This window comes from Callospermophilus lateralis, chromosome 6 (assembly GCF_048772815.1).
Source record: "Callospermophilus lateralis isolate mCalLat2 chromosome 6, mCalLat2.hap1, whole genome shotgun sequence".
NCBI classification, from domain to species: domain Eukaryota; kingdom Metazoa; phylum Chordata; class Mammalia; order Rodentia; family Sciuridae; genus Callospermophilus; species Callospermophilus lateralis.
This window is the reverse complement of record NC_135310.1, coordinates 14,947,345-14,969,531: the sequence shown is the minus strand read 5'-3', so window position 1 is coordinate 14,969,531 and position 22,187 is coordinate 14,947,345. Positions and strand designations below refer to the sequence as shown.

The following is a 22,187-nucleotide window of genomic DNA, read 5'->3' as shown; positions in this document are numbered from 1 at the left end:
GCTGTGAACTCTATTATTAGAATCATTTATTCTTACTCCTAAAGTTGAGAGATCACTGAGTTGTTACACCCATATAAACAAAGGGAAGTAGACCTAGAAACCCTATGACATGAAAAGCATGGACATAAGCAATAAAAACATCCTTTCAAGTCACCTTTAAAGATGATTCTCTGTAGTATCAAGAAAGCAATATTGAAGGGAGCAATGTTGACTAACAAAACCAACTGAAAAAGACGCTTCTCAGACCAGTTTACAAAGGAGCAGCGTGCGGCGTCCTCCTACCTGCCGGGTGCGCAGGGCTTCCTGCACGTCTCCGTCCAGCTCTGCGAGCTCGGCGAGGGTGTGCTCCAAGTCAGCTGTGATCAGCTCCTTGGCCTTTGTGAACTTCTCCTTCTCCTTGCTACTCAGGGCCCTCATGATTCTCAGGCTGGACTGTACCTCTTCCTGGTGGATCTGGATCTTTCGGATTTCCTCCTGGATATCCTGGAGGCTGAGGTCCAGGCACACGGGCCCAGTGAGCTCAGCCTTCACCCTGCGCAGCCAGTCCAGGGAGCGGCTCATCTCCGTCTGAAAGTCGATGCTCTGCACCATTCGGCTCTCACACTCTGCCACGGTTTCACCAATGCCAGTGGTCAGGAGTTTCAGCTCTTCTTGCCACGACTGGATCTGCTGCTTGGCTCTCTCATAGGCCAAAGGATCCAGCTGTGGAACAAGGTCCTCCAGATGCAAGGCCACTCGCTTCAGCAGAATCCCTGAGTCCTGCAGGCTTCCAGCCAACGAGTGGTATGTTTTGAGCTTCTCCTCTGCAGGCAAAGTCTCCTCATTCACTTTGGTCTGCTCTGTTTTTACAACCTCCAGCTGTCTCTCCAGCTGTTGGCACATCTTTTCGTGTTCTTGGTAAGCGCTCCTGGTGTCTTCCAATAAGCTGACCCTCTGTTCTGTTTGTCGCTTCAGCCTGTGATACATGGCGACCAGGTTCAGCATCTTATCTGGCTGCCAAGGCTGACCTGTGCTACGGAAACTCTCTTTCTTCTGGTTCAGTTCATCCAGCGCCTCCCCAAGGCCTGCCACCTCGCCCAGCAGGACTCTGCAGCCCTCCTGAAGAGACAGACACTCTTCAGAGGCCAGGTCTGTGGGAACTTTCTTCATCTTCAAGAACTGATCTTCCAGCTCATTCAGAGACTGGGCGGTCAACTCTATCAGGGAAGCATATTCTTTCCGAGCGAGAATTGCTTCTTGGACTTTATAGAACTTGTCTTTAGCCAAGGCAACGATGACGTTAAATTGTTGGGGCAGAGCATTAAGCTTTTCGCTCAGGTAGGAATGATCGACTTCATTCAGCGATAGTAACATGGCCTGCCCGGTTCTCTGGAGTGTAAGTAGAAGATTTTCATATTCTGGAGATTGTTCAAGAATATGTTGGTATTTGTCCAGTTGTGAATGAAGCTCTGTGCTCTCGTTCATGAGATTGATTTCAGGAAATGTAACAATATCTGCTTGTTTTAGCCAGTGGCAAGCTTTATCAAAATCCTCCTTAAAATGCTTCCTTGAAACTAAATTCTTCTCTAGTTCTTGTAACCGATGACCACATTTTTGCAAAACATTGTCATAGACACTCTGTAATTCCTGGAGCTTACCCAGTACCTCGCCCTTTTCCTGTTCTGTGACTCCTTTCATTAATTCGCGACCCTGTGCCCAAAGTCCAGTGACTTCGTTTTGGTAGGTTTTGAGGCTGGCTTGTGCACTCTTGCATGTTTTAACTTGTTTGCTCACGTCATCCGGTAACAGGCAGATGTGTTCACGGAACATGATCTTTCGCTCGTGTTGCTGAATTTGGCTGGTCGCCTGGAACACTGCCATGAGAAACTGGGTTTTCTCAGACAAGGCCTTGTTCAAGTACTTTCTTCGCTGGCCTACTAAGTCGCTCAGACAATTCACGTGTTTCTGTGCATCCGAAAGTGCCTTCTGGATCACCTTCCGCTCGTTTAGGCCAAGATCAGCCATCACCCGGTCGGCATCCTTTGTGAGCGATTTCAGGAGCATCTGTTTGGCCTCCAGCTCGCTGCAGATGGCCAGGTGATCCATGAGGAGGTTCTGAGCCATGTCGGGAGGGGGGCTCTGCTTCAGGGCCTCAGCAATGTTGGGCTGCTGCTCTTCTGCCCACTCCATTAGCTCCTGGAATCGGGACTGCACCACGTTCAGCTCCTCCAAGTTGGTGACAGACACTTGGATTTTCCTCTTAACAAGGTCCTCGAGCTGAAACCAGCGCTGTTCCAAGTGACTTGTCTGTTCTTTGACCAGTTCTTTGTCATCTAAGTTCAGATGCTCTATCATCTTCTGTTTTTGCTCTTTGAGGTCCCCGATGGCGTGTTCTCTCTCCTGCAGTGCCGATGCCAACTTGTTCAGAGCTTCCAGGTGGACAGCCGTACTCTCGGCGTCGGATCTGTAAATACATGGAAAGATCTAAGAGTGAAGTTCTTCACACCTGTTAAGTTATCTTTCACCATTTTCTCTAAGTGGATGTTCTTAGGATCATCGGGAGTACTCAGTTTAGGGTTATCCACAGAGGGGCTATACTTATTTTGGAAGAGAAGTCTCATTCATCTTTTTCTATGTCAACACTTCAGTCCAATCAAGTTTCTTAAGTGCTTCTCCACTCTCCTTTTCCAATCACATCTGCCATATGTATTCCCTACCCTCCCTGCTCTTGGTACTGGGGATTGAACCCCAGGGGTGCTTTACCACTAAGCTACAGGCCCAATTCTTTTTATTTTAAATTTTCAGACAGGATCCCACAAAGTTGCTGAGGTTGTCCTCAAACTTAGAATCCTCCTGCCTCACCCTTCAGAGTTGATAAGATTACAGGTATGCACCATATGTTTGTAGCTTTCTCTCTCTTATCAACTATGCAGAATTTGCATAGTAACCAGATGATATGTGTAATATTAAACATTAAGACACACCAATATGCTGCATTTTTGAAAATGGCATTGAAAAATAACAAGTGATTCATGATTTATTTACTTTCTTATGAGCATAAGATTCAGTGATCCAAAGAACAAAAGCATGCTAGATGGTACCCTCTGTTAGATTTGACCAGCAGCTCTTAGAGCTACTTAGTTGTGTACTTAGATATTTTTGTACAGCTATGTACTTAGATATTAAAAGTCTCTAAAAATAAGTATAAAATATGAAGAAGTCTCTTCCTCTTGATTATAAAGCATATAGAAGAAGGTATAATTATAATCTTACTTATAAAATGATCAGCTCTGAAACATGAGATGCTGGGGTTGGGAGGCAGTATGGAAAGTTCTATGTTGGACACAACAGATCTGAGGCACCTGTAGGCCCCCTGCAACTCAGAAATGTGTGTATGCTTTTTCTTTTGGTTTTTGCTACTATCGATTGTATATAATCCCAGAGTCCAATAAAGTGCTATCAGGGAAAAGTAAACAAATCAGAAAACAGTATAATAAAATAAATAAGCAAGCATAATAAGAAAACCCCACTGATTTAAGTAGATATAGAATAAGGTTGGCAGTTTTCCTTCTCATGAGCCAACAAATCTTGACAGAAGTAGTACAAATTTTTATAGTTTGAGTGATCAAAAGTGTTTAAGCCAAGTGCAGTGACCTATATCTGTAATCCCAATGGCTCGAGAGGCTGAGGCAGGAGGATCCCAGGTTCATCAAAGTCAGCTTCAGCAATTTTGTGAGGCCATAAGCAACTTAGCAAGACCTTGTCTCAAAATGAAAAATTTTGTAGCCTAGGGTAAAGAGTCTCTGGGTTCAATCCCCAGTATTCTCTCCTCAAAATTGTGGGAATGGTTTTCATATAACAATACAAAGTGTCTGGCAGGAAAGAGTCTTATATTTCACACACAAAAAAAAAAAAAAACTAAGAGAAGTTCAGTTACTTCAGAATCTCAAAGGACACAAATTAAGTGAATTTTGATTGTTAACTGATTTCTACAATGTAACCAAATTTGACTGACTCATGTAGATGTATTACTTTACAGACTTGAATAAAAAGCTCTGGAGCATACAGGTTTCAAGAAGTGTTAACTTCATAAATTCTTAGATAGTAGCCCCACAACTGGTAATTAGACAAAACTAGAAGTATTCTTGGAATATTTCATAAGGTCACAGACAAATATTCTTTGAAGTCACTGAGAAAAGCAATGTTTTTTCTAAACAACAAAACATTTAAGTTTTGCTCATAAGAAATTAATATTAACCTAGTAAGCTGTGAGTCTATATCCATATGACAATGTTAGGTTCACAACGATGTTTTGCCAATACTGATAATGATAAACCATGATGTTAAAAACATAAATAAGGCATTTTAAGTGTTTATAGAAATTAAGAAAATTCTGATTTAGCATTACGGTAGACCAAAGGAGCACCCTGTCACCTGGCCAAGCTATCCCATTCCGTGGTAAACTTTTCTAAGAAGGCTTCAACAACATTCATACGGTCGTGGTAATCTCTTGTCCGCTGAAGGTCCTGCTCCCTCTGCGTGCAAAGCTTGTCAGACTGAAGGCACAGATCCAGCCACTGATCATTCAGGTGGCTGACTTCTTTGTGTTCTGGAGACTCCTGGTTCTTTGTTAAGTTATTCACCTTGTCCAAGATGGCACCCACTGATGCCTCTTTGCACTGCAGTTGCTTCATGAAATCCTAAAGGAAACCAGAAAAAGTAGGTTGTGTGTAACAGACCCTCCCAAATATCAGAGTTAAATGTGGACATGACACCTCTAAGCATTTTAAGTTCTTTAATATGAAGAAAACTGGAGATAAAATCTGAAACGTACCTTAGCTCTTTATGAACACAAATTCCCAATTGTATAGGAATCAGTCACTGTGCTACTTTCTTTTATTGTGTTGTTTTGAGAAGTGTAAAGAAAAACTGATAAAAATGAAGCAATCTTATCATTTCTAAAGAGAAAAGTACCTTACTTTGAACTTAGACCTTAGTTTTTTTTATATAAATTTTTGAAAGTTGTGCTTTGGGAGAAAAAAAAATCTAATTGATGTTATCCCTGTTCTTTTGTCTGCATTTGCAAACAATGTTCCAGCAGAATATATGTATGATTCATAGTTATAAAGAAAAAATAAGTCTTAGAGTTTGTAGAGATGCTGACCCTTCCAATTAATTACTAAGTTTATAACAATGTTCTATTATAATTTAAATCATACATAATAAATATGATATTTATATTACATTTTAATTAATTGATAGGCTTATTATCCTACGACTTTAGCAATATTGTGATGAAAATATTAAAAAAAAATACAATTTCCTGTTTGTTTAGTAGTGAACTCTTCTGGCTCTCCAGGCTGAATGACAGATGTTTAACTTAGGAGGAAGGTGTAGAATGAACATCTCCTGATGAAATGGCCATTCACTGCAAGAGTATATGTGAATGTTTGCTTTCTTTCTTTCTTTCTTTCTTTTTTTTTTTTTTTTTTGTTTTGTTTCTTGTCTTTCCTTTTTGAGTTTGGCAGGTCTCACCATGTTGCCCAGACTGGCTTCAAACTCTTGGGCTCAAGTGATCCTCCCATCTCAGCCTCCAGATTTGCTGGGACCACAGATGCCACCACCTTGTCTATCTTATGAATGTAAAATTTCTGATCAGCCTGTCCCTGGCACCAAAGGAAGGCTATTTGACTCTGTCTTATTCCTTAAGTAGCTGTAGTGATATTTAAGGATTGACAGATACCAAGGCATACTGACGTGAATGTTTAAACATTTTGTCTTTCTACCATCTTGGCCTCCTTAATCTCCCCTGGAAACAAATCAATTCCCACCTTTACTTGGGAAACCATGTTCTGTGCAATATTGAGCTCCAGCTCAGAGTGCCTTCTCTTCATATTCTGCAGTTGCTGATCAGCATCCTGAAGATAAATCCAGAGCTCAGCTTTCAGGTGCTTGATTTCTTCCCAGCCCTGCGTTAAGTTCTGTGCCTGGACCAGTCTTTGCTCAATCTCGAGAAAACACATGGTTACAAGTCAGCAGTTATAAATAGTCACATGTGCTCAAAGAACCAGAGTGGCAAGTCCTCAACAGGTGTATGTGCAGAGCCTGCCACACAGACTTGTGTGTGCATGTATGTTCACCTGTGGATAAACCCAAAAGCCTTCTTTAGTTGCTTTAAGAAAAGCAGATTTTCTTTTAGATTTAGAGTTTCTAAAGAATGTAAATGTCCAAGAGTTATGCCACATGATTTTAGTCAGTGTTGTGAAGCTCCAAGAAATTTCCAAGAATTTATTAGCTCTAAAGCTGTGTTCAGGGTTTTCACACTGGGCCTTTCAGTAGACACATGGGTTTGATTCATGAATTCAGTGTTGGGGTTTATTAGAAAACATTTATATTATTATCTATTGTACATTTTTTTCCACCTTGCAAAACACTGAGTTGCTAATATTTTGGATATTTCTTTAGATTCACTTTGCTGGTTTTTGAAATTGTATAATTAGTTTCAATCAGTCATTTCTATTAAAAATGTGAGCTATATATCTTTCATAAGGCTTTAAAGACAGGTTAATTTTACTACAAAGAGACACTTGTTGTTTTAAGATTTTTTAATTTGAATTATCTTGTAGTTCTCTGAATATTTAATAAGTACAAAAAGCAAGTCTTATTTTCCTCTTTCCCCTGAAAGTGTTGCATTGAAGTGTTGAAGGCTTGCAGGGGCAGTGGCCATGAGCATGTGACTCTGTGCTGCCCTCTCTCTGTTGTGGTTGGAACTGCTAACTCATCACAGTACTTTCCTCTTTGGCCAGACACAGTTTTAGAATCCTTCTCACACTACTGATAGCCATTACCAATAAGTCAGAAGGGTTGGGACAGATGGCATGCTCTTTGGCATCCCTGATCCATTAAAGTCAAGTCAAAAGGCCCTTCATATTAAATATTTCCTAAAGAAATATATGGAAAAGGACAAAAAGCATGGGAAAATAGGAAAAAGAGAAGGGATGGAACAGAGAAGAAGGAGCTAAGGATAGAAGCTGAATGGCACCAACTGATGATTGAGTTGTGTGTCATCAGGTAAGTGTGCTTACATTCTATGACTTGATCGAAGTTCAAATATCTATAATGTATAGGAGCACCAATAAAAGAATAACCCAATAGACATATTCTTTAAACCATGTTTACCATTCAAGCAAGAGAATGCAATAAAATAGACAAGTAAATGCAGTTTTATTTTCTTTACCATTTGCTCTGTTTGTTGAATGTCTTTTGCTGTGGTTTTCACTGAAGAGTTGGACAAGTCACACATGGAGCAAAGGAGATCCAAGTAGGTCCTTGCCTGCTCTTGCAAAGCTCTGAAGTGTTTGACCTGCAAAAAGGCAACTGTCAGAGTGGAACAGACTTGTGCACTCTTAGGGAACAAATATTTGGATCACTGCTAATGTTTAATTGACATTTCCAAAATAATCTTGCTATACTCAGCGTCTTCACTATAGCCATGATATGTGTTAGGGATTCACAGGAGAGAATTCAAACACCTTGATGGTTCTATTTGCCTACCATCTGCTTCTCATTGTAATTAGAGATGTTTGCATGGTATAGGAAAGGGGGGAAACCAGACACCATTTTAATCTATCCAGGTTATCTGCAGGAGCAGAGGTCAGGTAGGAGGGTAGGGCCCAAGTAACAGGGGAGTTGACCATACATCCCAATTTTCTGGATTTAGGCCTCTAGTCCAGAGACATGGTTTTTAACCTCAGAACTATTGACATTTGAGGTCAACTGCCTTGTGGTAGCATCCTGTACATTGCAGAATGTTCAACAGAATTCTTGGCCTCTGCCAAATATAGGTCAGTAGCACCCCCACTATTCCCAATGTTTGCCACTGAAAATGTGTCCAGTCATTGTTAAATGTCCCCTGGGAACAAAGTCACCACTTTCCCCAAGTCAAGAACCACTGTTCTAGTTCCACTGGATTAAAAAAAAAAAAAAAGAGAGAACTTTTTATTATTAAAAAAGTTCCTTTTTGGAAAACAAATTATATGACCCATCTATTCTTAGGCCATGAGGTTATGTGGTGGCTGAGATGGTGGGAGGTGACTCTTGGTCACTCCATAAAAAGGGATAAAGAAGGAAAGCAATACTGACAGCAGGTTGTATGGTAAAAGCTCTGCCCATAGAAACATTAGACAATTAGATGTCAATAATGGGGCATAATTTTTTTTTCATCTCAGTATCTTTTCCTTTGCACACCAAGGATTCCCCGAACAGACAATTCTCATGGAGATAAAACAAAGACAGATCCATTTCCTACTCAGTCAGAAGTAGCACCTTTTTAAGTTCAATGTATAAATGAACTGTATTTCACTTCCAAGTGCTATCATCAGTCACTAACCAGTGTGTAAAAGCACATCATGGACCTATGATCCAGGGACAGTTATATATCCCCAGCAATGTTTGCAAATGGGAAAAGTATAAGATATCAGAATTTTATTTTTGTCAATATATTTAATTTAAAGGAATACTGGTTTATTTGGGGATTTATATGGTTGGCCCAATTCCAAAAGCACTGGACATAGAATATAAATTATCAGTGCAGAAACAGTTACAAAGGAATTTTGCTAAAATTAACTTCAAAAGGCACATCTGATAGTACTTTTCCCCATCCCTGAAATTCACATTTTATGCCTTATAAAATCATGTGGCACTCCCAATGAAATCAAGTCATTGTGTTATTCCTTGTGGTCACGTGGAGCATGTTATCACTTTGTGGAGTGTTCTGCACAGAAGAGGTACTGGGGATACAAAATACATCTTGGGACCACGGCCACTGTGATGCCACTAGTCAAAGGCGGCCAGGCTACCTCTGCTTGAAGTCTTGAGCAGCAGCGATCTCCAGTTACCTCTGTACACTAGCCAACCACTAAGAGCCTGCTCAGTTTTTCATGAACACAGTAGCTGTCAAGGGAAACACTAATTTTAACAGAACAAAGACTGCACCACAGAAAACAAAACAAAACAATCCCTTCTTTGCCTTCAGTGCATCTGAGATGCAGATGTGTATCGATCGCCTCTTTCCTTCCCTGGCTGCTTTCAAGGGAGGGGCAGAGTATTTAGAGAAACTATGGGCAGGGATGGTGTACCATAGGGCCTCATTATCTGAAAGGATCAGTATCTGCCTGGGGTTGCAACTTATGCTGGAAAATATAGTAAATCATATCCTGTTCTAGCAAAAGTTCACTAGGATTAATGTCTATTTCTACCCCTTTTATTTCTACTTGGTCAACAAAGGAGAAAGATTAAGCCTTTGTTTTGGATTGTTCTGAATAAAAATACATTGGTAACAAAGAGCCACAAGACAAGGAAGGACTCAAGAAAACTCTCTGACTAGTGAAAAATAAGAATACTGTCCTTGATTCACTCTCCTTGACTCAAAGAAAGACATGTTTCATTTACTCAGATACCATTTTTTATAAAGTATAATATGTGAATTTATGTGAATATTTCATGACTTAAATAACATAAATCATTTAAACCAGAAAGAATACTTTGGGTATGAAATGGGTAGACAGTCCTCTGCAGGACTAAATGGATAAATGTATTACATTAATCTCAGTTAGTGGTAAGAAAATTAAATGATTTAATACCATTAATTCATATCTGGAAGCAATAATGTTTATAACAAAATTCTTCTACAATATACTCCCATAAGGTTAATGCTGCATAGAAAAGCTGCTTAGTAAAAACCTTTCAAAAATGTTTCTGCCATATTCTGATGAATTCTTAGCAGTACAATTTTAAGCTTGCAGTATGTTCTTTTCACATGATGATAATTAAAATTCCATTCATTCTTTATCCAGTAATCATTTACTAAGCACCTTGTTTATGTGGGAAAAAAAATCCCGTGGGAGAAGCTTGCATTGATTTTTCCATTTACATTCGTTTTTGATATGACATTTGAATTTCATGAAAACTTTCAGAAATATGTGCAAAGTTGATCCTTTGTGTGGGAGGGTGTCATATTCACAGATCCAACCAACTCCAAATTAAAAACTATTGGAAAACCCCAACCATGTACTGAACATGTACAGTTGTGGTTGAAACATGTACAGGCTTGTCGTTGATCCCAAACAATAGCATGTAACAACTGTTTACAAAGCATTTACATTGCTTTAGATTTTATAAGGAATCTAGAGATGAAGTGGATAGGAGGCTGTTAGTAAGTGATATGCAAAGACTACACCATTTGACATAAGAGATTTGAACAGCTGAGATTTTTATATTAATGGGGATCCTGAAATCATCCTTCTGCAGATACTGAGGAATGACTGTACTTGTAATCATTCCTCTACATAGAAGGAAACTGAGGCTCAGAGAAAGTGACTTAGGCGTAGTCACCACACAGATTTTTTTGGAGTTGTTCTTTGGTTGCAGAACCCATATCCCTTCTGCTCTGCCAGGTCCACACATCAGCATTATATCTATCTTCCCGGCTGGAACATAAACTCAACTAGAGTCAACATCACACCTTATCTAGACTTCTATAATCCTCGGCACCAGCACAGTTTGTCACATAAAAGCACTTAATCTATTTTGATTGAATGTCTGAATGACTCATAAGAATAACAAACTTCCAGGAGTCTACTACCTGCTTAACGGCTTCGGTCCTGCTAAGAGGTGGCTGCGGGCTGGGTTTTAAGTCTGGCTGGACTGCAGAAAGCCAGGCCTGGCACTGCTGCAGGGTGTCCTGCCGGCTGACATGCTTCTGAAGTTCATGTTCCAAACTCCCGTACACCTGAAATAGAACAAGTCATGTGGGGGTATGAGAGCTGCTTTCTATAGCCTAACACCATTGGCATTAAATGATGTTCATGAATCAGGTTTCATATTCTCCCTGGGACTCCTGACACCATACACAACTCCTGAAGTGAGTTGCGTATGTTCCAAAATGTTTCAAAATACAATGGACACCCCCCAGTTTGTCATTTCTCAAACCATAAATCACAATGTAATGTGTTAATTAGGGGAAGACAACATGAGCAGTGGTCATGTAAGTATCCAAATGTGTTAGAATGCCCACAGTCATTGAATTAAACTGTCATAAACACAAGTCAGAGGTTTCTTCAGCTTTGCCCCCTGTGGTACAACTGTTTTTCTTTTTATTTAAGCTAAGAACTAAAAGCAAAATAAAACACCATCCTAAGAAAAAATAACCAATATTTCTCATCATGTGAGGCTTCTGGCATAGGGGCAGGATCAAACTGGAACAAATTATAACACAGGAAAGGAGGCAGTTTGATGCCCTCAATTCATCTTAGAAGCTATGTTCCAGAACCACTATAATCCAGAATCATTCATGCATTCCTACCACATCTAATTAATTAATTCACAACCATTTAACCAGTTTTCACTTTATTCAAAAAAGACATTGGGAAATAATTATGTATCTCCTTGATATCAAGATGAAATAAATCTATGATGTTTTCTGAGCAAACTATTCTATTAAAAGAGAAAAGGAAAATAGAATATGAACTTAGACTGGAATTTCTTTCATTTTTGATACAATGGAACTAATAACTGATTGCCATTTTTCCTCTGTCATTAGTTAAATCCATCATTTTCATCTGACACTGAGTTGTACCCTTATTTCTTCTTATTCTAAACAGAAATTAAAAGGACAGGTGTTATGTGCTCTATCATTTTGCAAACTTCAATTATGGAGTACAGATCTGACTATGTTCTTATAGTTTTATCAGCATTTTGCATTTAAAAAATTATGTCTGTCTTTCCAACATTTACTAGTGTTTTTTGAAAACATAAGTTGGAACCCTAATGCAAAAAAAAAAAAAGAAAGAAAAAGAAAGAAAGAAAGAAAGAAAGAAGAAAAAAAGAAAACCACTGCTATAAAGTCAGGGCTCAATGTCCCTGCAGAATGAGTGAGTAAATGAACTCATCAGAAAGTTTCCACATACCATCCTCTGACTTTTTTCTTCTCTCTCCTTTTCCTACTGTATCATCATTTGCAATTACCCTCTTTTGCTCTTAACTTTTTGAAAATAATTACTTCAAGTCTCAGAAGTCAATATCACTAGGACCATTTTTTTTTTATCATGATAAACACAGATCATCTTCCCTATCATTCTGTCTCACTAGTTTTTACTGGCTAGCCCAGTAGCAAAAGCATATGGAAGGCTTTAGAAAACTTATAAAAACATCTTTGTCATATCATTTTAAATTGCTTAAATAATAGAAAGTAATTTATTTATTATATTAAATTTTTATTAAAAGAACAATTCTTACCCATCTTAGACTTATTTCTATAACATTGAAGATTGTGCTTTAGTGAAAATACGCCCATTAAAAGTATAACTCAAAACTGATTCTCCCTTTGTCAATTTCTAAACTAATACATAAGAATATTAGAGTATTAGAGCAGAACCCAGACTGCACAGAATCACAAAAAAATGATTGCAAAAATTATGAAATACATTTATTCTAGTGTTACAGAATAAATTGCAAGTTAGAAGAAAGTTTTGATGTATGCAAGTAAAAAAAATCAAGAAAACTTTTAAGAAGTTTTTCATAATTATTGTAATAAAGAGATTGTATAAAACTGAATGTCTGAAATTCGCCACTTAGTAATACTGATCAAATGTATGATGTAAATTTTCACACAGATATTATGAAACCTGTTTGCTAATTTCCTGTCTGGCAACACCAAAACTTTCCCAAGGACTGGGGCTTCTATTCTATTTGTGAAAACCGCTAGGCTGCACATCCCTTCTCCATTATTTGTCACTGTCATAGAACGTTCTGTGGTGCTCACCCTCTGGGCTGTGCTGCAGATTGCTGAATAGCTATCCCTTGTGCCCTGCAGGTGAGCACGCACATTCTGTTTCAGCTTTGCTTGCAGATGGTCTGCACATTGGCTGATCAAAGTGTCACCTTTAATTTTAAGGTTGTCTAAACGTTCTTCGAAACCAGCAATTTCTTCCATCATTGCCTGCAAAAACCAAAAAAAAACAAAAAACATAAAACTCAAAAAGAATTTTAGTATTAGTTTGAAACAACCTGTTCATCAAAAGAAAGTTTAAGGTAACTACTTTCATCATGTAATAAACTTTTTGAAAGAGTTTTGCAATTTATCTTGGTTACATATTAACAAATTATAGAAAAAGCACATGTATTTCTGCAGGGATACTTTCATAGGGAATGAAGAAGTAATTTAAAGACTAGAATGTGTTCAAGGGTGGTCCCAGAGAGATCTGTTCCACAGTATTGTTAACAGATAATGGGATGGCCATCCATTTGTCAAATCTACCAATTATACTTCTTGTTATTTTTATCTAAAACAAACTAATTATTATTTAATCTAAATTTTTTGGTACTGGGGATTAAACCAAGAACCTCATATATGCTAGGCATGTACCCCACCACTGAGCTGCATCCTCAACCCTTATTTAATGCAATTTATTTAATAATGTAATATCTTTAATATTTAATAATAAATTTATATAGTATCTAATTTACATATAATAATATTTATATTAATAGAATAGCCCTTATACTTGCAATTTACTGAGCACCTCTTATAGCCCCAGAATTATTTATAAGCCCCAGTAACTGTGTATTGTCATTGTTACACAGATGGGGAGACTGATGCACAGAGACCCCATATGACACACTTAAGGTTACACAGCAGTCACTGTCAGAATCCCTAGCTTCAGACAAAATTCTCTTGGATTCTACCTCACACCATCATACTCCCACATATTCTCTAGTGAGTGTTCTCACAGATCATTTGGGGATGGTGAGTCAACTTTTTCAAATCCAATTTTAATTTCCTTATTGCTACAAAATGCTAATGACAAGTGACACACCCCAACACAGTATTGCCTGGTTTGATACATCAATATGCCCAAGGGGAACTCCAGTGGTTCCTCAGCAGTGCTGGGTCCGCCATTTTTTCCAATAGTGTTAGGTCAGTAGATTGCACACACCTGACTGAAAAGAAGCGAGTTGGGACAGAGCTACTAATTCATAAGGCTGCTGAAAGGATAGACCATCTACAAGGTTGGACCTCTTCAGAGCCTAACAGCATGTATTATGTACAGTAACTACTCTTCTATTCATATTTGTTAAATAAAACCTCTACCTCTAACAGGAATGCTAAAGCCCAGAGAGGTTAACTGGCTTTCCTAGAGCATACCATCAGATATTGACTACATCATGGCTAAATCAGATCACCATTAAGATCACCAATAATTTATTCCATAAAATTGTGACCATATGCCATAGGGTACATGTAATTACCAAAATGCATATTAATGAAGATAAGACCATCTCACTTCAGTGTTGTACTTTGTGGTTCACAAAATGCTTTCATGAGCATCACCTCTTATGACTATTCCAACAATTACGATAGAAGCTAGAAACATCACTGCCTTTTCAACAATCTGTTCAGAAGTTGAATGCCAGGATTGAATTTTTCTTGATTCACCCGAGTATCCAGTTCAACTGTCCTCAATAGTCAGACTCAGACTTCATTCTTTAGGTGCAGTCATTATAATCCAGTGCTATACCTGTTTGTTCATGTGTGCACGTGTGCATACATAAACACACACACACACACACACACACACACACACACACAGGACAGTTAAGTGCCCTGTGGTCAGCTCTTCAGACAACAGGTGTACCTTGTGGTGGGCCAGTTGCTGGGTAATCATCTCCAGGCTGCTGGTCTCCAGAAGGTCAGGTGCTACCAACCTGCCAGACATCTGCAGCAGCCACTTTTCTACCTCTTGGAGCTCACTGTTGTAGTCTTCATGGTCTTTGACTTTCGCCTCCAGACTGAGTACATGCTCCTGTAAAACCAGGTGCCCATTAGAGATGACTTTCAAGAGAAAACCTACTCAAAACTAATTTGCATTTCAAAAAACCCCAGGGCAATTCATAGGGTTGGCAGAGTTACTTATATCAGAAAATGACTAGGAGTGGGGCTGGGGATGTAGCTCAATGATGGAATGCATGTTTAACACCTGAAAGCCCTGGGTTTCATTCCCTGCTCCAAAACAATAAATAAATGAGTAAAAAGAAAGCTACCAGGGATGGAAAAAATTAATAGACATTATGCAATTTAAATGCAGCTGATAAAAATACTTACCCATGCTAGTTCTTAAAGCTATCTAACAGAGAAGGAGACGCTAGGGATCACATTTTGGCAATTACACATTCTTACTGACTCTCTGATCTCCCCTTACCTTTCCCATGCTGCAGAGGTCCTGGTAATCACCTTGAAGTTTATCTATTTTGTCCTTTAAAGTGACATCATGTACCAGTTCCAGAAGAGCTTCACCTTTCTCTCTCACCGAGTTGACTGATGGTTCATGGGACAGCACCATTTGCTGTAGGGACTTGAACAAGTAAGAAAGAAAAACCAGAGTCAGCTCACATACCTGCGGAACACTTGACATGACCCACCTCTCAGAAAGACCTGATGTACACATTATAAATCAGGAAGTCTAAATCACCAAGGAGGGTGTGGCTCATCAGGGCTAACACAGGGCTACACAGAGGGAGAGCAGGACCTCAGACAGCCCTTCAAATGTGGAGAAGAGATTATGGAAAAGAATTAAGTTTGGTTAAATTTAATGTATTTTCTATTTTTCCTACTTCATTCCTTTCAGCAGAGAAAGAAAAAAACACAAAAGAAAGCAAAACATAAAACGGAGTGAGACCTACTATCTTTTGATTTTGAGGTCATGAAGACTGTTCCAGCATAGTTTAGATGTGGCATTAGGGAAATGGATTCCAGCCTTGACCATGCTGAGACGGGTTGAAATTGCCATTTAAACATTTCAGGGATTTGGTGTGGGGATGGGGGAGGAGGAAGAGCTGTGGTAATTATGTGGCATCTTCCAAGAGAAGCGCTAGGCTTGATGGTGAGGTCGCCATAGAAATAGACATGTTGGTTGGAGATGTTTGCATAAGCTTCCAAAGCTTGGCAGGAAGCTAACACTCTGTAATTCTTATAGACCATCACTAACTCATTCAGGCCTTCAAAAACACAAACTATTTACAGACAAGCTTTGCCAATTGCTCAAAAATTTGAGCAAATGAAATGTCTGTACCTATATCATATCACATATTTTTTTCAAAATTTTCTAAGGTATTTAGCTACAGTTGGTTAGGTAGAACTTATTCTTTTCAGATATGATATCTCATTTTCAATTTACAGGCCAGCTTCAAGACCTTCAATACCAAAGGATGAGTGACAGCCTTCATAGGGGACAGGTAAAATTTATAAGTACAGGGTCCTGATGACAGCAGATTTATCTGGAGGATCCCTATACCTGGGTCACGCTATCAGGTATAGGGATCCTCCAGATAATTCTCCATATATTGATTGTCACAATCAATAAACTGATAGTTCAAACTTTTGGATATCAGATTCCTGAATGGAAAAATAGCTCCAAGGCAAGGTTTTTAGTTAAATAAACTCACTTACTACAATGACATCACTGGCCACTAGTGGAACAGAGCCATCAGGGAGGCCATCAGCACCATCGGGGAGATGCACACCTGGAATCACCTCTCTCCCATGGGGACCCACAAGCCCTCCACCACATCTGCCAGTGGCAGCCAGGCACTACCTTGTATTTGGATAGCTGAGCTTTTTTCTCATATAGTTCCATTTTGGGCTCCTGAGGAACACGTAGGACTTCCTGGTATTCTGCGGTCCACCGGGCCAGGGCTTTACATTTATCTGAGAATTCCTTTGCTAAGTGAAGACCTTTCTCCAGGGTCATGTGCTCTTTCCGAACAGTGCTGGTCAGTTCCTTCAATTGCTCCACGTGGTCATGGATCTCTCTTCTTAACGTCTCTGCGTCACCGTTCTCCAGATACTTAGCAGCCCTCTCTCCTTTCTCTCTGGCTGATTTTAGCAAACTGTGGCCTTTCTCCATGTCTTTTAACAAAACCTGGAAAAGTCAGTGAATAGAAAGCAGATACAGGTTGTCTAGTTTCTTTCCTCTTAAAGAAAAGGCTTTTAAGTCCCATTTTTTGTTCTTCTATATCCACTTAAAATATATTTCTGAGGTCTGAGCTGTCAGGAATCAGAAACTCTCTTTTCATTACTTTAATAGAGTTTTTTATTATTATTATTATTTATAAATCAAAGACTTAAAAAAAAACTTGTGGTGCCCTTATTCTCAGCAATCTCCATAGAGGTCTGAGTTAAAACTCTTTGTTAAGGCAAAAAGCCATAACAAATCATAAATTTGAGATAGATGTTTTTCTCTCTTAATAGTCAAGTGACAAACTGGAATTTAGTTTAAGACATTGTGGGCAGCTGTGTATATGTCATTTAGATATATGACACATCACAAATAATTGAAAGCCAGCTTTTAGTCTAAAGAGTGTTTAATCTTGGAGTTTTGAGTGAAATGCATTAAATGTGTGCTCAGGATGAACACACATTTCCACTATCTATAGAGGGGAATGGGGCAGCAGGTGACAGGAAGAAGGTAAATCAGAGACAAACCTGAAGAATGTGTGCCTACCTCCAAGGTCTTCAATTTCTTCCCCATCATGCCTTTATCTACTTTATCAATTTTAGTCGCCACATTCTTGAAGTTTTTATGAGTAGAGCCATACCAATCAGAATAGGAACTGAGAGAGAATTCTGATTCCTCCAAACTCTGGATCTCTTCTTCCAGGAAGTTTATTTGTTCCTAGGAAAGAAAAGAGAAATTGGAGCCACACATGAAAGACCTGGGCCAGGGTCCCTGAGGATTGACATGCATCTTACTGGATGGAGGCTGAGGAGGGGAAGGCCAGCTGGGCTGTGAGGCCGGCTGGCGCCTCGTTGAGTGGCCGACAGTGCACTCACCAGGACTTGGAGGAGCAGGGCCTGGTATCGGGAGGTCAGCTGTGTGGCCTGGCAGCCCATCCTGCTGTTCACGTGGCTCTCGTCCAGGATCTCCTGTGCTCTGGCACCCACTTCCTCCACCTCATCTCTGTGCCCCGCCACTTCATCGTGCCACTTCTGAAATGACAAAGAATCAGAGGGAGAGACTCACCCCCAGCCTTTGTTGACTAAGACAAAACCTATGAATATCTTCTTGATAAAGCATGATTTCAGCATGTGTTTAGAATATATTGCAAGATATAATTTTGAGAACATGTTTTATATAATCTTAGTGAAAAATTTGTCTTGCAACAAGATGATAAAAACACCGTATGCATGCTTCTGAGTTTGGGTACTTTTCTGCATGTATTATACTTCAGTTCAAAAACCTTTTTTACCCTCTTCTTAAGACATTTTTATTACTGCATTTTAGTCATATGTAATATCGGGGGTTCATTTAGACATAATCATATGTGTATGGAATATTATTTGCTCCATTTTACTCCCAGTGCTTCCTCTTACCTTCCTCTTTCCTTTCCCCACCATGTTCCCCTTACTCTACTCTGTTGGTCTTCCTTCTATTAATTTGTAGCTTTTAAAAATTGGTGCTATATATGTCTGCATAAAGGAGAAATTCACTGTGGAGTATTCATATATGTACATAGCATAATTTGACCAATTTTATCCCACAGATTTTCCCTTTTACCATCCTTCTCTCTTCTTCCTCTATCCCTTTTTTCTATTCTACTGATCTCCCTTCTATTTTCATGGGATCTCCTAGCTCCTTTTTACCCCTTGTTTTTCTCTAGCTTCTGCATATGAGAAAAGGTACTCAACCCCTGACTTTCTAAGTTGGGCTTCTTTCACTTCGCATGATCTTCTCGGGCTCCACTCATTTACTGGCAATGCCATAATTTCATTTTTCCTTATAAGTGAGTAAAAATCCATTGTGCATACATAATACATTTTCTTTATCCATTCATCTGTTGATGAGCACCTGGACTGGTTCCATAACTTGGCTATTCTGAATTGTGCTGCTATAAACACTGATATGCATGTTTCACTATAGTGTGCTGATTTTAGTTCTTCAGGATAAATACCAAGGAGTAGGATAGCTGGGTCATATGATGGTTCCATTTCTAGTCTTTTGAGGAATTTCCATACTAGTTAAAATACTTTTTAAAAAGGGAAGTGGTATATAAGTTTTATGTCATCTGTTGCATCTACATTGGTTATAAAAATGGTGAACCATAAAAAAATCCCATGGTATATGCATTATTTTAGATGTGAGCATGGAAGTAGCATAAAAATTAGAATAAGACTAATTTTAAAGTATGAATATACCACATAAGAGCAATCTCACATTAGAACCAAAAACTTAAAAGATTATCATGCTATCATTTATGTATTTTTACAAAACAAAGTAAAAATGCATGGGAAGAAAATACAAAATATTTCCATTAAACTATATTCTACCAAAGACTAATCTACAAAATAATTACTGGAAGAAAATAATTACTGGAAGAAGAATGATCCATTTATTTTAAATTTCTAGGCAAGCAGGAATTAATTTTGTGACATCTAAGCCTTGGACAAGCAGCTGCTAAATATTGTAATGAAACCAAATATGCAAGTTTGACAAGTATGAGACATTTCCACGAGTCCCACCTTCAACTGATGTAACTGTAATTCCTTGGTGGCTCGGTTAGACTGACGTCCGGTCCTGAGACTCACTTTCTCCTCCATTTTTTTTAGCCATTCATCAACTTGCTGGAACTTCTGCTCCATCAGCCTCAGCTTGTTCACAACGTTGTTGAACTGCATCCGAGTCTCAGACAGTCTGTGCTGGTAAGCCTGCCAGTCCTGCCGGAGCGACTCAAGCGCCCGGTCCTCTGCCTGGGGGATGCCTGATGGGATCACATCCTCTCTGGTGTGCAGCACTGAATTGAGCAGTGCCTGTCCCTCTGCACAGTGCACTTGCAGTTCCTGAGGACCAAAGGTATGGCTGTCACTCCTCATATCTCACGTTTGTGTGGGGGTCAACCTGTGTCATCTCACCCAAGCCAACTGGACAAGCTTGAACCTCATGCCAGAAATAAATGATTTCATTCCATGCTATAAAAAGTGTGCAACAAACGCTGAATATTGTTTCCCAAGTTTGGAAAAAGATTCTGAAATTTTTATAATTAAAATTATCAACATGTAAACCCCCTCCCCCAATTTTTCCAATCACCAGTTTCTGAATAAATACTTGAAATATGGGATGTGAGAGAATTTATCTAACTGCATGATGATTTGTACTATATTTGACTTTCCAGTTTACAGGCAAAACCACTCATGATTAAAGGACTATTGTTCAAAAGAATAACCTACTTTCATTATGGCTCATAATCAGCTTAGAGTGCCTGAGGCCTGGTACTGTGACATTAAGTGAGCTCAGTGTTATACTTGCAGCTGAGAAAGGAACAATGGGTCCCCTTTTTGCTAAGGAGGGATCCTTGACAGAGCTATAACCTAGGGAATGTTGTGGTCAAGAAAAGTTGGGTCTGGAGGCACACAAATCTGGGAGGTTGACTCAATACACCTGCCCGCCAGGTGTTCCAGATACAAATATTTCCTTCGCTCAGGCATAAGCCCCAAATTATCAAAGAGCATAAGCTCGAAGACTTGATTCATACTGAACTTGTAGCACAGCAAAACCCTTTAAGAAAGAAAAAAATCTTGTATCTTTAAAGATGTTGGCAAAACAAGACTAAATATATTTATTTCTAGTCACACAAAAATTTAATCCATATTATCTCTTGATATGATCATCTACAATAAAAGGAATTAAGTCAAATGTCTCCAAGAATGTTCAAGGTACCAACGTCTTTGATTAACATATAGTATTATGAAAGAAATACTTACTATTACATAGAACCATTTGAATTTGCTGATATCTGATCATTTTTACAGAAAATATAGCAATCTCAAATGTTTCCAACTAATAGAGCATTTTTCTTCAGATATAAAGTCACTCCTAGAATGATGTAATGTGACTGTGTAGGTACACAGAAACAGAACAACAATCTATATGGTAAAACTGTCATCCAAATGACCACAAATACAGTAATTGTGTTCCAAAATTCTTAGACTATTTCCAAGGTAGTTTTTTGTAATCTTTTTTCCTAATTCAAGGTCAGTGGATTTTTTATAAAAAGGGCCTGACAGTAAGAATTTTAGGCTCTATGGGCCTTTTGGTCTATACTACAACCGCTTTGCCAGTGCACCAGTTTTACAACCGCAGATAGCACATAGAAGGAAGGTGGTGGTGGGGTTCTAGAAACACTCTACTTAAAACACAGACTTTAGAGCCAGGAGTTGGAGTGAACTGATCACTGCCCTGGTTCATTAAATATTCCTAGTATAACACCCTTCCTGTATATGATAAGATAGTTTAATCTATTCAACAAATCATCATTCTCCAAGGCAAATTCTTATATTTCCAATATCTCAAGTATTTATGCTGACAAGAAAACAGTTTGATACTTAGATGGAGATATATGCTCTATGACTCAAATTAGGGCTTTGGTTCACATAAAGTAGTAACTCCTGCTTATGGGCCATGTTGCTGGCGGATCCCTGCACCACTGCAGGAGGACAGCAGGATCCTGAAGGAGTTCTGTTCACACCTGGAGCATCACAGTGCTCCACCACTGCTTCCTGCCTCTGCGTCCTCCATGCTTGTGAACATGTGTAGTGAACCAAATGTGACAGTGTAAGAATTAATGCCTGGGAAGCCAGAGGTTGGAGTTAGGTTTGGGTAATTAATCTGACTGAAGTGCAATGTATTCTTCTGACCAGAAACAAGAGAAACATCTGGTAACTTGTTGGCCCAGTTCCTTTGCCTGTCCAGAGTGAAGTGCTGAGAAGGGTTATTCACAGAAAACAGTCAACAGTACTCAAATAAATTACAGCAGCTAAGCCTAGAGGATTAGGACATCTTATTCTTTTAAGGTAGGATGAATAAGACCCTTGAGCAAGCACACAAAATTGTCACCCTTCTAACTTCTATTTGTTTATTTTGTGAATAAAACAGATATTTAAATAAAGATTCCTTCCCTTCTCACTTAACCTGCATAATGACTTTGTAGCTGAAACTATCAGAGTTCTCTTGGGCCTAAAGTCACATAATGAGGCAGGGCCAACTAAGGATTAGAGCTCAAACTTGCTATCCAAAACTTTTTCTCTTGACATCATATAACACTGAGACCCAACAGAAATAAAATTTTATATACCCATGATAACCATGAAAGCCCCTACT

At 39.0% G+C, this 22,187-nt stretch overlaps 1 protein-coding gene across 6 annotated transcripts in view; it reads right to left on the bottom strand.

Moving 5' to 3' along the window:
- Syne1 (spectrin repeat containing nuclear envelope protein 1) overlaps positions 1-22,187 on the bottom strand; it is a 421,786-nt gene that overhangs the window by 171,945 nt on the left and 227,654 nt on the right. For all 6 annotated transcript variants that reach the window (XM_076858120.2, XM_076858112.2, XM_076858113.2 and 3 more), the window contains 12 exons: positions 19,553-19,870; positions 17,867-18,022; positions 17,538-17,708; positions 16,629-16,955; positions 15,237-15,389; positions 14,673-14,840; positions 12,800-12,976; positions 10,622-10,768; positions 7,217-7,342; positions 5,811-5,987; positions 4,414-4,679; positions 283-2,443 (listed from right to left, as the gene is read on the bottom strand). In XM_076858120.2, the coding sequence (XP_076714235.2) occupies positions 283-2,443; positions 4,414-4,679; positions 5,811-5,987; positions 7,217-7,342; positions 10,622-10,768; positions 12,800-12,976; positions 14,673-14,840; positions 15,237-15,389; positions 16,629-16,955; positions 17,538-17,708; positions 17,867-18,022; positions 19,553-19,870 (4,347 nt within the window). The remainder of the gene's footprint in view (positions 1-282; positions 2,444-4,413; positions 4,680-5,810; positions 5,988-7,216; positions 7,343-10,621; positions 10,769-12,799; positions 12,977-14,672; positions 14,841-15,236; positions 15,390-16,628; positions 16,956-17,537; positions 17,709-17,866; positions 18,023-19,552; positions 19,871-22,187) is intronic.